The sequence below is a fragment of the Cydia splendana genome, chromosome Z (assembly GCF_910591565.1).
Source record: "Cydia splendana chromosome Z, ilCydSple1.2, whole genome shotgun sequence".
Lineage (NCBI taxonomy): Eukaryota > Metazoa > Arthropoda > Insecta > Lepidoptera > Tortricidae > Cydia > Cydia splendana.
Window position 1 is genome coordinate 42,692,355 of NC_085987.1, and position 15,529 is coordinate 42,707,883.

Sequence of the window (15,529 nt, forward strand, 5' to 3'; positions counted from 1 at the left end):
TCTCCATCGCCATACAGCGGGGTAACGCTGCAAGTGTGATGGGGACCTTTGGACCCGGCATGGCTCAGAACGGGTTTTAGTTCTTAAGTTTTGTATGTATCTGTTTTATATTATCAAATAAATTAAATATTCATTTTTTTTAAATATAAAAATAAGGAAAGGGTAGATAATTAACTGTAAATATGGATATATTTATCGTCACTTAACAGACAACAAATTTGACACAGAAATAACATAAATAAACTTTAAAATAGATCCCCAGTTAGTTTCAATTTTGACAATGGGTGCGACCTACTCGGTCGGTGTATTAAATACACCGACCGACCGGTAGCTTGCGGGAAAACCATATAATTCTAGCTTTATTTAAATCTCAAATAAAAATTCATTATACGTCACAATTCGATACCTCAGTCTACGTGCCATCCAATCGTAATCGCTTGCTGTGACAATCGATTTGCGTTAGTTACATCTCTATATACGTCAGTCATAATGTGTCAAATACCGCAAATAATGTTATTTACACTTATAGTATAAATTATGGTGGGGCAACCGGGCAAAAAATAAATTCGAACAATCATAATGTCGCATTGCGTATGTTTTGTCCCTCACAAACGCACGCGTATAGCACATCTATTGGATCCTACCATCTATGCTCGTAACGTTTATTCCGCCGTATAACTTCCAATGTTGGCATTACTGACGCAACTTATAAATTTGTACTAAAAATCTGAATGCGAATTGTACCGATTGGACCAGACTTTGACGTAATGACGTAAATAGGAAAACGAAAAAGAAATGCTAAGTACTTGTGTAGTGAGTGAGTGTTCAATCGGGCGTTAATATTTACTTTACTAATATCTACCCACTTTGTAAATTGATTCACTGAAATTTAGTATTAACGCGATGCATATCCGTTTCCGTCGTTATATTGCCGTTAGGACAGAGTCTTCTGTCTCGAAATCTGGTTCGCCCTGACTAAAAGTGAAGTAAATAGCGAATAAAATAGGATTTTGTATTTATCTAGCCATGGAGTCCGAGTATCAGCCAAAACTTAGTCCCATGCGAGCATATTCAGGTATGGATTATCCTAGATATTTGTGCGTTTGTAAGGTAAACATTACTGATTGTTTGCAACGTACGCAGTTATGCACGGAAACACTGCGGAGGCGGACGAGTCCTTCACCAGCCTGTCTGAGTACCACGACTACGAACCCAGGCTGGAGTTCGACGACTCGGAGCTGACGCAGCCCATACCCAGCGATGATCTAGGCAAGTTGTTTTAAGGTCACCTTATTCACATTTTTGCGTCAGATGGCGCGCGAAAAGATAAAGAAACATAAACACTTATAATAGTGCTAATCACGCAAGGCAGATTGGATAAAGACACGAAATTTCGTACTGCCCATTTTGCAACTTTATTAGCAATGAAATTGCTTAATGTTCTATATTAATTTATTGTTTTACCATGTAATCATGCTATGCAAGCATTGCATCAATAAAACTAATACTGGGATGGGAAGTAGCTAAGAGTAACATGAAACATACAAATATAAGACTGGGAGACAATAACATTCAATTATTAATAAAACTTTTCTTTATCTTTTATGTGAAAACTATGAAATATAAATAAACATATTTGTCTCACACTAAGTTTTTATTTTTATGATTGTTATAGTGAGTAGTTATTGTTTACTAATACAATGACTCTGATAATAATAACTAATTGGTCTTATTATATAAGTAACCTAGAACTTGGCCACCCAATACTAGCGTCTCCCGAGCTTCAGTGTCTAGTTAACTCTATGGATGGCAACGATTGAAAACCCCTTAGAAAACGTACGGACCTTAGAACCTCTTCAGAAAGTTTCAGAAATATTTTTTTTATGCATAGTTGGACAGAATCTAGTAAGTTAAATAATATAGCACTCATTAATGTAGGTAATTTGAGTTGATTAATGTAGATTTAAAGTTTAGGCATTTTGCGAATGATGTATTTTGAGTAAAAAAAAATAGGCTTTCAGGGATTCCCGTTTTGTGAATGGTATATGGTAAATGGGTAAAATGAAATTAAGGCGCAGTGAAACCGCAAGCTCAATGGAGATTTATTAGTTAAAGCGTAAACAACTGTAGGTACTGAAGTGTTACATTGAAATTGTTATGTCATCAGTGAAATTAATATCTGACTCTGATCTAATGATTCTCAAAGTAGACAGAGTATGACAACTGCGGTATAAAATAGTGTAATACAGTAATTATAGAGATTGCACAGAACTGTTTAACTTTAAAATACTTTGACATGAACAATAATAATGGCCAATGGGTCACATTGTATGAAAATATTGTGTATTTACATTGCTCTTGATCAGTGGTGGGCAAACTTTCCTCATGAGGGGCCAAAATTTGGAGGAATTTCAGCGGAGGGCCAGATTTACAGCAAAAACGGATTTTTATTATATCGCTGTTCATAATGGTCATATACACATTTTTTCGAAGGACCGGCGGCGGGCCAGTTAAATCCTTTCGCGGGCCGGACTTGGCCCGCGGGCCGTACTTTGCCAACCTTGACTATAATTCCAAGTCATGCTAGTTTTATGTCTTTTAACGGAAAATCTGAGAAGTATTAGTATAGAAGGAAACTGTCTAATCTAATTAATTATTGTACACAAACTATTAATGAGAACAACCAGTATCTTTAATGTGTCATTATTATATTTATTATAGAATACATATCATCACCCACACTGTACATAGGTGGACCTTATGCCTTTTGTAATAAGGTCCACCTATGTGCAGTTAGGAGTGTTGCTGTTGTACTGCAAGGACAATTGGGGATATTGAGGGTATTTTGAAGATATGTTTGGTTTTAGTTCAAGTGTTTTAGTTTTAACTAGCGACCTGCCCTGGCTTTGCACGGCTTACACAAAACCTTAACTAATTATATAATTAAACCTTACTCAAGAATCACTCTATTGATAGGTGAAAATCCGTTCAATAGTTTTTGAGTTTATCGCGAACATAGAACAAATTTTTTATGAAATTTCGTAAAAGATGTAAGTAAGAAAAATGTTTCTTTTTTTTGTCAATGTATTTTTAGCGCTATCCTATACAAAAATAGTCGCTAGTTGTAGAGAGTCAAACTTGTATAACCCAAGCTAATTTCGCTTACTGTTTCTATAAAAACATCTCTACTATTATTATAATAATAAAAGTAACTCCATCTGTCTGTTAGCTCTTCATGCTTACAATGCTACAGCGAATTGGATGAAATTTGCTATGTAGATATGTAGATAGTTTGAGTACTAAGAAAGAACATAGGATATAGGATACTTTTTAACACGAAAATCATATTTAAATGTCACCTTTTAAGCATATTTTATGAAAAGTGACTGCCCTTTTCATAAAATATGAATACTAGGGAACAAATAAAATTAATTTATGAAATATTTCTTTATTCGTGATTTATTATAAGGGCAGTCAAATTCATTAAGAGAGTACATACTAATCCTACACAGACGAAGTCGTGGGCGGATGCTAGGATCAAATAAAGGTCATCTCAAAATAGGATAGCAAGAATAAGTAAATTCTTTTTTCTTATTATTTTGAATACCTGGAAATCATAACCCGTCATAGCCTAGTTACGGTCGTAACCTTTAAAGCTTATTCAAATGACCTTTTCCAATATCTACCTACAACGACCGGTCGGTTTCTCTCCTTATGAAAAAATGATAAATTTGACAGTCTGTCCTTATCTCATTACCATAGTTAGAACAGGATAGTGCATACCAACGGAAACTGACACCAGTTCCAGCTTCCTGTATGGAACTTTAGGTACTCTCGAAGTTGGATTAACCGAAATTAAACTTTAACGTGACGTAATAGAGTCTAGGTCAGGTCGGTGCCTTCGTGGAATGAACTGACTATATTATTAAGTAATCAAGGCACGTTACGCGTTACTGACTATCTATTGTTGCTTTATTTATGTCTGAAGGAACCATTCTCTGTGCCTGGCTGGTTGGAAATGTATTCTTTAAAGACGCGGCAGACAGTTTTAGACATAATTTGAATGAAATATGGTTTGAGGAAAGTCACTAAGATGTATTTTTGTTTGCACTTGTCGTTGTTATAAAAGTTTAGGAATAGGTACGACTGAATCGTAAAAAACTAGCAGAAAAATAAAAGTTGTCTCTTGGGACGTCTTGGGTTCCCGAAAGAAGGATATTGAAGCTTATTTTCTGCTGTCTTGTGTTTATACTATATATAAGTTATATAGTATAAACACAACCGAAAAAACATTTTGGACATTTGCTACTAGAATGTTCTTGGCATTTAACGGCGTAGCTTGAAGTAATCTAGATCTAGCCGTGGGCGAAGCCGCCTCTGCGACGCTCTTTTCTTTCAATGTGTATTCCCATGGTGACATAAAGGGTTGGCTCCCGCCGGGCCCCGTTAACCCCTGGAGCGCCCCAGTATGGAACTCCTATACTAGTTACCAGCACACGTGTCTGTTTAGGGCGCTCCACGGGTTAAGTGCGAGGCAGAGGGCAGGGGCCCGTGTCGCCCACTTCTAGCTAAGTCACTGGACTTTTAGGTACAAATTAATACCTAAATGCACAAAAAGATGTGGATCGACTGTGCAAGTGCATGATTTTGGTTTTTATTACAGTAACGGTTGTACTTTTTAACCAAAATGTGGAAATTTTGTTTGTAACAAGTTGTATTATTGCCTAGATTTTCTGATGTAAAACGGGTGTGCGGCAAACGCATCGCGTTTAACGCTGCGTTTATCGCATAAAACAACCGCGCGCTTCCAAACTAAAGTTTTTCTGGATTCTTAAATTCAAATGTCACACCAGCGATTTCTATAGTGACAGCGACCTACAGCGAGAAGCGAGTACCTACATATTTGCTTTACGAGTGGGGCGAGTGTTTAAAAATAACGATTAACAAGACCGAAGTGATCTCATAAGTGCTCCATGAACAAAGTTATGCACAGTCAACTGTAAAAACAAGTTGGGTGTAGACAACTTACTCAAAAATATGTCCCATAGTTCTTAATTCACTGACATAAGAGTTATGGGACATATTTTTGAGATGATTTGTACACCCATATTTTTACAGTTGACTGTACGTAGCTCTAAATTATTCACAGATTATTTAAATTTGCATATACATGCGTTTCTTGCGTGAGAAAATGGTAGATCGCTAGTTGCTTTCTCGCCCCTGTCGGCTCTAATACTGGGTGACATTTTGTAAGTTGTACTTACCAGATATATGTAAGCAATTTGTTCTCATTTGCATGATCAACTTTTACTATAGCAACTCCACAAATAAAATCCAGTGTGGCTACCACCAGTTTAGCACTGACATATCGCCAGGTGACAACCAAAACTCACTTATTACCACTACAAGTTCATAGCCATAGTGAACCGTAGCAATTTAAGGTTGATTTTTGTTCAATATTTTTTTAGTAACTAATTAGTGAGTTTTGGTTGTCACCTGACGATATAGGCTATCGAGAACGTAACTTACTTTCAATGTCGTACTCGCATATTAGTGCGAGCAAGATGTATAGAAAGTAAATTACGTACACGTTAGCGTATATGTCAGTTTTGACACTGTCAGTGAGTCATGGTACGGGTACTGGCCACCATATACTCCATATAGGAGGCTATTACAAATACTATACTCTTAGTACTCTTACTTAGGCTTGTGCCTGCTCGGTCACTAACAGAGAGCGCTCCGCTCTCGGTCTATCGATCAAACGAACTAGTTCGGTCTTTTAGTTCCTTTAGTTCAGTTCGGTCATGAGAGCTGGAATGAAAATTAATCGATTTTACAGTAGTTTTTTTTTATAATCTTTGGCAACTGAATTACGATTTAAGTTGCACGATACTCTTTTATCTCGTTCACACACGTGCCAGTGTCATTGTGAACCATTTCTTTCAATCTATTTTCTGTTTCACTCATGTCAAGCGCTCACCAATCCCACTGAACTAAAGGACCTAAAGACCGATTAAAGCGTGCAAAAAGATCTAGTTCCTTTCGGTACTTTATGGGATTTCATTCTTAACAGTTCTTCGTTCATGACCGACACAAGCCTACTCTTACTCTTGGTTCTCTTAGTAATACCACTTCGATAGAGTCAGACCAAGCTAACTCTGCAACGATTATGATAGCGCATAAGCGCATACTGTGCCAGTGTTATTTTAAACGTCATAATTTAATAGAAGTTTGACGTAACTTTTGAATAACACTTGCACAGTCAGTGCTATCAAAAGCGCTGCCGAGTTAGCTTGGTCTGACTCTAATTTGTTTATGAAATAAAAATATTAAAACGGATTATGTCGCGTATATTGAATTCATACTACATCCCGACGTTTCGAACCTTTTACAGCGTTCGTGGTCTAGGTGACTGAGGGAAAACTACACTGTGCAAAAACTACCCACTTACAATAGTTATTTGTTTTACAAGGGGGCAAAGTTGTTGTTTAACCGCTCTTGCTAATATTGATACCCGAGCAAGCGAAAGATTCCAAAATTGAACCACGAGCGTAGCGAGTGGTTCGAAAAATGGAATCTTGAGCGTTGTGAGGGTTTCAAAGCACGAGGGTTAAACAAAATTTGCCTCCGAGTGAAACTCAAAATTTTTCACCACACCAACCCGAAGCAAATATTAAATGTATAATATCAAACAAAATCAAACCAAATCAAATTCAAATGAATGTTATTAAATATATATCATCCAAAATCATCATTTAAAAGTCAATTCTACCAGCAAACATAAGAAAACAACTCAAAATTTGCATTTGATTACTTTGACTCACATGTGAATTACTGATAGCAAAGTGCAACTTTGTTATCCGTTTTTGAAATGTGTGGTGAAAAATAATGAACCATCATAAACTATAAATTTTAAAGCCAATTCTAATTTCTGATTTAGTTCTAATTTGTTTCTCTAGGAGGTCTGCCACCAGAACTACTGGATATACCCGACAACCTGCTACAGCGGTCGGCCAGCGATGGGACCATTGAAGAAAACTTCGAGGAGGAGCTGGCTACTAAACTCGAGGAGATCTACACTGAGGTTAGTTTAAGCACACCTCGGACACTGGCGATCAAATGTATGAAACAAACTCGTTCCTACGCACACAGTCTAAGCTCGTGTAGGTGAACGCGTACCTTGCTTGTGTGAGTGAAATAAGACGTGCTAGGGTTCCCGCCATTTTGTTGTCAAGTTCGATGACCTCAATGACTCAAAACGCATTGCGCGTATTAGGAAGAAATAAGAATCGTATTATGCTGTAAGGTGGGTATCTAAATTCAGGCCACAAAAATATTACGTAAGTTGAAAACATGATTTTTTGTTCATATAGATGTCACCGTAAAATTGTAAACACACTCGTCAGTTTATAATATCGCTAGTTAAATTATAAACTGACGGTAGGGAGATTACAATCTATCCTAACCTAACCTACGTTAGATTATAAACTAACGGGTTCACGATCTTACGGTGTCATAGATATTTTGTTGTTTTCAGTGTGATCTGATAGGTTTTGTAAATATTTGTTTAATATTTGAATATTTTACGTGGCCTCCGCTCTGCGCACCGCGTCGTCGCGTCCTTGCCAGCCGGTAACTGTGAGGTAACCGAGAGCGGGTGGGCGGCACTTTCAACGGGAGGCAGGGAGTGTCCATCTGTCCATACTGTACGTTAGTACTATTTATTATACTGTGGTTTAAGGTTACGAGGCTTCTGTGTGAGTGAGACAGCGCTATGCCCATATTGTAGCGATGTCCCGTTTGCATACTGGAGCGCCGCGCGGATCAGACTGGCGGACTTGCAGCCTTGGCCGCCCTTAGACCCCAGGCCCCTTATTAAGCAACTATACTAGCCGCCCTTTTCTCAGCACCTTTGTATATAGACTGCTGCCCCTAATCTAATATCTTGCCACCCTAAGCCTGCGCCTAAAACAGCCTTCAAGCAAATCCGCCACTGGTCGGTGGGACCGAATTCGATGGTTAATTTCCGTGCACAACTTTATGCAGCTTTGGTGCTGAACAATTTCTGTTGTCAATCGCCAACGTATTTGAGCAAAGTTGATAAAAATGATAGAATGACTTTTTTGCTCTATGTTTTTCATACAATACGAATATTGAAAACTAAGATTTACACAGAAATACAGTATGTATCAGAACGAAAGGCAAAGAAAGAGACCCATTAATATTTAGGTCATACTGAGCAACTTTTACTATGGGACCAACCCCGAAAACGCGGAAAAAAATTGATGTTTCATACATTTTGCTGTTCTGATGTTGAAATTTCCTATGGGAGAGTCAATTTTTAGGGTTCCGTACCCAAAGGGTAAAACGGGACCCTATTACTAAGACTTCGCTGTCCGTCCGTCCGTCCGTCCGTCTGTCTGTCACCAGGCTGTATCTCACGAACCGTGATAGACAGTTGAAATTTTCACAGATGATGTAATTCTGTTGCCGCTATAACAACAAATACTAAAAACAGAATAAAATAAAGATTTAAGTGGGGCTCCCATACAGCAAACGTGATTTTTGACCAAAGTTAAGCAACGTCGGGCGTGGTCAGTACTTGGATGGGTGACCGTTTTCTTTTTGCATTTTTTCCTTTTTTTTTTGCATTATGGTACGGAACCCTTCGTGCGCGAGTCCGACTCGCACTTGCCCGGTTTTTATTTTCCGCGTTTTCGGGGTTGGTCCCATAGTAAAAGTTGCTCAGTATGACTTAAATATTTTAATGAGTCTCTTTCTTTGCCTTTCGTTCTGATACATACTGTACATCTACACACGGTTGAACGAAAGTGCATGGGGCATGTAGGTAGTGCATAGGATAGGCAGACCAAGATAACTCTGCAAGGCAGGCCAAATTTTGTGTCAATGTCATGTCTAATTTCTATGAAAATATGACGTTTATAATGACACTCCCTCATGTTGTTCCATTCCATTCAAATCGTTGCAAAGTTAGGTTAGACAGATTTTACGGGTCGTGTAATACTTTTTATAGCTAGTCCGCCAGCGCATACGTGTGATGTAATATGTAGATAAGACTATTGATCGTGCAACTGATACGGCAAGGTGGTCCGGGTTATCCGGACAGTAACATATGTATGTAGGTAGAGCTAGTAGAGCAATACATGTCTAGCATAACTTTTCAAAAGTCGCACGACTTCATACAGCAATCGCGATATTAGGAGTCGTGCCAGTCGCGGTGAGACGTACAGACATTTCAGTAACATGTTGTACAGTCGACGCCAAAAATATGTTTACACTTTGGCACCTAGCTCCTTTGGGGTTGTGCACAAATCACGCGAAGTGTTTTCGGCTACTTTTTGACCCCCCTCCCCCTTGGTGATATTTGGTGAGGTTTTTGGTTACCCCCCTCCCCTCACACAACCTCACGTGTATTTTTTTGAAAATTTTTCATTTGACCTAATTTTAAGATAAATAGTATTGTATATAGAAAATCTTGTTTATTTTTCTATTTTCGCTAAATAGACTCCCTATTTTGAAGTGTAGAGTTAAGATTTATGTTTAACGAAACCGAGAAAACGTATCTACTCATGTGGTAGGTTTTTTTCTTAGTTTCGTTCACTGTAGAAAAATACACGTGAGGTTTCCTTATACCCCCCCTTCCCCAACGTGATCTATCGTGATTTTTTCGTGACCCCCCCCTCCCCCTATCGAACCTCGCGTGATTTGTGCACAAGCCCTTTGTAATAAGGCGAAAAATGTAAACCTATTTTTGATGTCGACTGTACCTTGTCACAGTGACAATCATTATGAAAGTCGCTGGGACCTCATTATATTGTCACTATTGAAATTTTATATATAGATACCTAAGAATCGTATATGTCAGCTTTGACGCTGGTTAAAAAATGGTTTTATACCACAAATTGTATACATAAAGAAAACGCGTCTTATAACACTTGTTGCAAGTATTTTGAATGTCTTTTAGATAGGCACAAGTCTCTAACCAGTTTAAAAGATCATAGTTTTTCTCAAATCTCCGATGCATCGACTGCTCGTCTTCACTAAACCAGGTTAATCAATTCCAGTTCTGCCTACAAGGACTCCCGTGTAGCGTGATTACGTTTTATTGCGTGCGATTTATTGTTGTTTGATTGTACATAATACAAGACTTCTCACAGATAGCGGCAACGACGCTAGACGACAACTTCACGGAGCTTAACGACAGCGGATTGGTGGAAGTGGTGGGCGACGACGCGATCGGACGACGCATCATCGTCGTGTCCGCCTGCCGGCTGCCGTCCAATAAGGAGCTACCCCCGGACAAGCTACTCAAGTAAGTGAGGGTTATGTATCTGTCTAGTCTGAGGATGTCTGTCTGATATGTGAAGAAAGTTGAATGTGTTGGTCGATGAGTCCTGCCGACACACGAATAGTAAATCGAAAAGGGGGTGTGCATAGACTAAGCACTTCATCTTAAGAGGGTCACCTATTATGAATAAAATTGCTTCTATTCTAATTTTTATACAGTGAAACCTGCATAGTTAAAATCTCTATAAGGGACCGGCAATTTTGTGTCAATTAACCAGGTATTCCATTTATGCAGATCATACCAAATATCTGGTTAAACAAAAAATTGCCTCTATTATAGAGGTTCTCGTTGACATCAAGGGGTTTTTTCATCTTTTTCACATCAAAGGGCTTTTTCTTCCCCGCTACGAGGTATCAAAGTGGCACTTTTCCTCCCTGCTAGGGGGGATCAAAGTGGCACTTTTCAGTTCTAGGACACTGTTTTTGTTATTTTTTGCATTATTTTTTTAGCTTGAATAATATTTTGAACATAATATTTTGTGTCAACACTAAGATTTTTTTATTTTCCTCATAGTTGATGTGAAAAGCAGTATGTGTCACACGGTATCAAAATTAATTCGTCTTGGGCGTTAACACTTGAATCCCTCATTACGCTCAGGATTCTATTTTAGTAGAATCCATCGCTTCATTCAGGATTCAATGTACGCCCTTGACGGAAATATATCATTTTGATCCCTTGTAACACAAACTACTATTATGAAGGTGTTTCAACATTTTCCCTCAGACCTTTTGTTATCATTATAAAGGTTTCCCATCTATTCAGCTATCTATTAACTAAGTTCCAAATTCAATGTAACTAAAAACTATTCTGAGATGTTTTGGTTCCTAAATTGTTTTTATCATTACTCTAAAAAAAACCCAACCCATAGACCCATAGTCACCACACTAAACTTGTCGATGATTTCAGGTACCTGATGTCCACCCTGGACAAATACGTCGAGCAGGACTACAGCCTGGTGTACCTACACTGCGGCCTCACGAGGAACAACAAGCCGCCCACCTCCTGGCTCTGGAAGGCCTACAAGGCCTTCGACAGGAAATACAAGAAGAACCTTAAAGCCCTGTACCTGGTTCACCCAACAAACTTCATAAGGATAGTCATGCAGATGTTGAAACCGGCCATAAGCGTGAAGTTTGGGAGGAAGGTCATGTATTTTAACTACCTACATGAATTGCATCCGCATGTGGATTTGGATAAGCTGAGGATACCACAGCAGGTTATTGAGTGAGTATTCGTGTGACCTGCAATAAAGTCTGCATCGAATATATGTAATAAGTAAGAGAATTATATAGAAGAATGGGACTTAATCGCGTATAATTAAGCATTAAAATTCCGACGTTTCTAGGACGGCATTGTCCCCATGGTCTGGGTGAAGACCACTAGTCTTATTTATACGCAATTACTTAAGTCCCGTTTTCTTCAAATATTATATGTAAAAATCGTGAAAGTTTAAATCAGTGTTAAGTAAAAGAATGTTCAATTATTCATAATCGGTGCCATCGAACGAAGACTTAAAATAGTTTACATCAATAAAAATAATCTACTTAAAGTACTTGTCATCTTTGATTTGAGCATTTTATTTGGACGACCGGTCTGGCCTAGTGGGTAGTGACCCTGCCTATGAAGCCGATGGTCCCGGGTTCGAATCCTGGTAAGGGCAGTTATTTGTATGATGATACAGATATTTGTTCCTGAGTCATGGTTGTTTAAGTATTTCTATGTATTTAAGTATTTATATATTATATATATCGTTGTCTGAGTACCCACAACACAAGCCTTCTTGAGCTTACCGTGGGGCTTAGTCAATTTGTGTAAAAATGTCCTATAATATTTATTTATTTATTTATTTATTTATTTATTTATTTATTTATTTATTTATTTATTTATTTATTAACAAAGCATACTATATTTTAGTTTCAAAATGTACAAAATAAATCGTATTTTAATTTCATTTTGTTTGGCTTTACTTTTTCTCACTTAGGTATGGTTAGACCAAGTAAAGTCTGCAGCGATTTTGATAGCCCACGCAGTGCATTGATACAAGGTTCAATTTCACCTGTCTTTCACAGGTACGACCAACTGCTACTCTCCAAAAACCCAAAAGCTGCCGAAGCCGCCAAACTAATATCGGAAAAGCAACCAATAGCGGAACAGACAGACAAGACCCGTAAGGACGGTCTCTCGCCGCCACCGACGCAGCAGTTTGGGGTGTCGCTGCAGTTCATAAAGGAGAATAATTCCAATATGGTGGATGCCATACCGCCGGTGGTGAGGCAGTGTGTGGAGTTCCTTTCGCAGCCGGATGGTGAGTACCTACAATTAAATTACTTATATTGTGATTGTCTGTATTAAAAAAAATTTAAACGCAGTAACTGTATGCGTCCATATATAGTTATCACATTTTTATTTTATTTTACATAACAATTCGGGTTTTTTTTTCAAAGTAGTGACGTTTTGTTAAGGAATTGATTTGTCAACCATGAGGACATATTCTAGTCTAAATAGAGAATAATTGGTATGTTTTCGTGAGGATTTAGTATTCAAGCCAAGTTTCACGTTTATGGCGACAGCACAGTTCTTACTCTTAAAATGCCGCCGTTAAATGTCCTCTGTCTGTAATAAAATTAAACAATTATCAACATTACATATAGTACAAACCAATTTACATAGAAAATATTTATAACGTTTATATATTTCATTTACAGCACTAGAAACTGAGGGTATATTCCGTCGATCGGCGAACATTTCCGTGATAAAAGAGCTCCAGAGACAGTGCAACCGCGGCGAGCCGATATCGTTCAGGAGCGATCCTCACAACGCCGCTGTTCTGCTTAAAACCTTCCTCAGGGATCTCGAGGAGCCATTACTAACGTTTGACCTTTATGAGGAGATATTGAAGTTCCAACGTAAGTGCCCGACACCAAAAGGAAATAAATACAAAGTTAGATAATCCCGTACCTGCATTAATATGTTACACAACAAACGCCCCAAATATATGTGACGCTATCTTATTGCACTACAAATAAGATCGTGTCAGATATTTTTGCGGCCTTCGTTGTGTAACATATTGTACAGTCACCAGCTGGTGTACAGTCACCAGCAATAATATGTTATGTTTTATATAAGCCCTTGTAATGATCATAAAATATTCAAACGGATAAATCACTCTTTTTTTAGGCCAATAATGAATTGACCAATATTTAATACAAATTTGAGAGTACAACTTATTTAGTTTAGTTTACATATTGATACAGTGATTATTGATATGTATTTCACACTCTGAACGCGCAAAAAACATTTTATCACTTAACTAGACTCGGGTAAATCCATTCGACCATTTCAGCAAATATCTACTATATTACCTTATCTTAATACCAAAATCTGATAGATGGATTTACCCGAGTTTGAACTTAAGCGACTCATTTTTAAAATAACTCGAGTGACTCTGTATTTTTTTCGCAGTGTGGTCGAACCGCGACAAGCCGAGGCACGTGAAAATACTCATCCTAGAATGGCTCCCGCCGGACAACTACAAGCTATTGAAGTACATCATACAATTCTTATGGAAGGTAAGACATTTTAGGAAGAGAGATGCAGGGGAAGGTGCAAACCTTCCTCAAGAATCACCCTATTGATAGGTGAAAATCGTATTAAAATCCGTTCAGTAGTTTTTGACTTTATCGCGAACATACATACAGACGCGGCGGGGGACTTTGTTGCACCAAAAACCCCGGTGTATGGTAACTATGCACCGAATTATAGTTTCGTTTTAATATTAGATATCATAGGAACTCCTAGCATTTCGGAAGAAAATATTTATTACCACTACTTTTAAAGTTAGAAAATTTTTAATTACACAAACGGGTCTACCGCGATATAATTTCATTGTTTTTACCTTTAATTCCCCGACCCGTAGACCCGTTTGTGTAATTAAATATGTGTACAAAACGCGAGAGTTTAAAGTGTTATAGAAAATTTTTAATCTTTAAAAAACGGAGTAAAGTACGCCAATTTCTTAACCGTTACCCCTCCAGGTCCAAGACCGGAGCTGCCTCAACAAAATGACGAGCAGCAACCTCGCGGTAGTGTTCGGCCCGAACCTCGCCTGGCCGCCCAACGGCCAGATGTCCTTGCAAGCCATCGCGCCCATCAACGCGTTCACCGACTTTCTACTCAAGAATCAGGAGACTATATTCATTATTTAAGCGTCGGTGACCTGGTAATGAATTGATGTTGGAATTTATGGGTTAGTATCAATGTTTAGCGTAATGTAAGGTCACTAAGAGCAAAGAGTATTTGAAAAAGAGAGTTACTGTCATGGTAAATTATGTAGCTACAGTACATTTACTGCCATTTTCGACAGATGATTAAAACTGTTAGAACGCCATTTGACTTTGATCATTATTCTTTCACTGATATGTGTTAACTTGTTTAATATTAACGCCATCTACTCGAGAGTAGGCTGAAGGTTATAGAAGATTGCACCATACCTTTGGCCTATAGTCGAGTAGATGGCGATGGCGTTAATATTAATATTTAATAAATTAACTCACATATCAGTGAAAGAATAAGGATCAAAGTCAAATGGCGTTCTAACAGTGTTATGTTATATCGGAAGATGGCAGTAAATTTACAGTGGCTAAATAATTTACTTTGAAAATCCGCGTCTATACACTCTATTCTCTTTGCTAAGAGACAACGCACAGCCTTATGGCGTTATTCATAAAAATCATAAACGTTTGTCAAGTCAAACAAACCCTCGATAATCGTTTGTCCTTGCGTATTCTAAAAACAGTTCCAATATTAATATTTTTAGTTAGTTTCACACCTTAGCACGTCGAGATAGGGTTGAAAGTTTCTGACGAATTTTACGTGGACGAGGCGCTGGCGATATAGAACAAAAGAGACGTGCCATCAGCATTTGCTTCTATCTGACTTATCCTATTCAAATTTTTCAGGTACCTAATTAAGCTACACTTCGGTGTGACCAGGAAAGAAAAAACAGCGGGACTAAAAGCGTGGTTCGTCCGACTAACACTCTAAGGATAATCATGTAAAAAATTAAGAGAGCGGTTTTGCTGGCAAGTCTACTACATTAACTAGCTAGATAAGTTACAAATTAATCTAGAATTGGACATGCTTAGTACCTACCGCGGCAGC

The 15,529-nt window shown here is 38.1% G+C and overlaps 1 protein-coding gene across 1 annotated transcript; it reads left to right on the forward strand.

The window, feature by feature from the left end:
• Positions 1-735: 735 nt before the first annotated feature.
• On the forward strand, positions 736-14,611 carry LOC134804152 (rho GTPase-activating protein 1). The gene is made up of 9 exons (XM_063777098.1): positions 736-1,075; positions 1,144-1,269; positions 6,960-7,084; positions 10,179-10,333; positions 11,276-11,593; positions 12,439-12,674; positions 13,075-13,275; positions 13,832-13,938; positions 14,404-14,611. The coding sequence occupies exons 1-9, from the start codon at positions 1,027-1,029 to the stop codon at positions 14,572-14,574; spliced, it is 1,488 nt and encodes a 495-aa protein (XP_063633168.1). The 5' UTR covers positions 736-1,026; the 3' UTR covers positions 14,575-14,611.
• The last annotated feature ends 918 nt before the right edge of the window (positions 14,612-15,529 follow it).

What these genes read in the sequence shown, in the direction of transcription:
- LOC134804152 (XM_063777098.1), top strand. Translation starts at nt 1,027, where the DNA reads ATGGAGTCCGAGTATCAGCCAAAACTTAGTCCCATGCGAGCATATTCA. An exon ending in CATACCCAGCGATGATCTAG is followed by an intron (nt 1,270 to 6,959) that starts GCAAGTTGTTTT and finishes TTGTTTCTCTAG; the next exon opens with GAGGTCTGCCACCAGAACTA. An exon ending in CCCCCGGACAAGCTACTCAA is followed by an intron (nt 10,334 to 11,275) that starts GTAAGTGAGGGT and finishes CGATGATTTCAG; the next exon opens with GTACCTGATGTCCACCCTGG.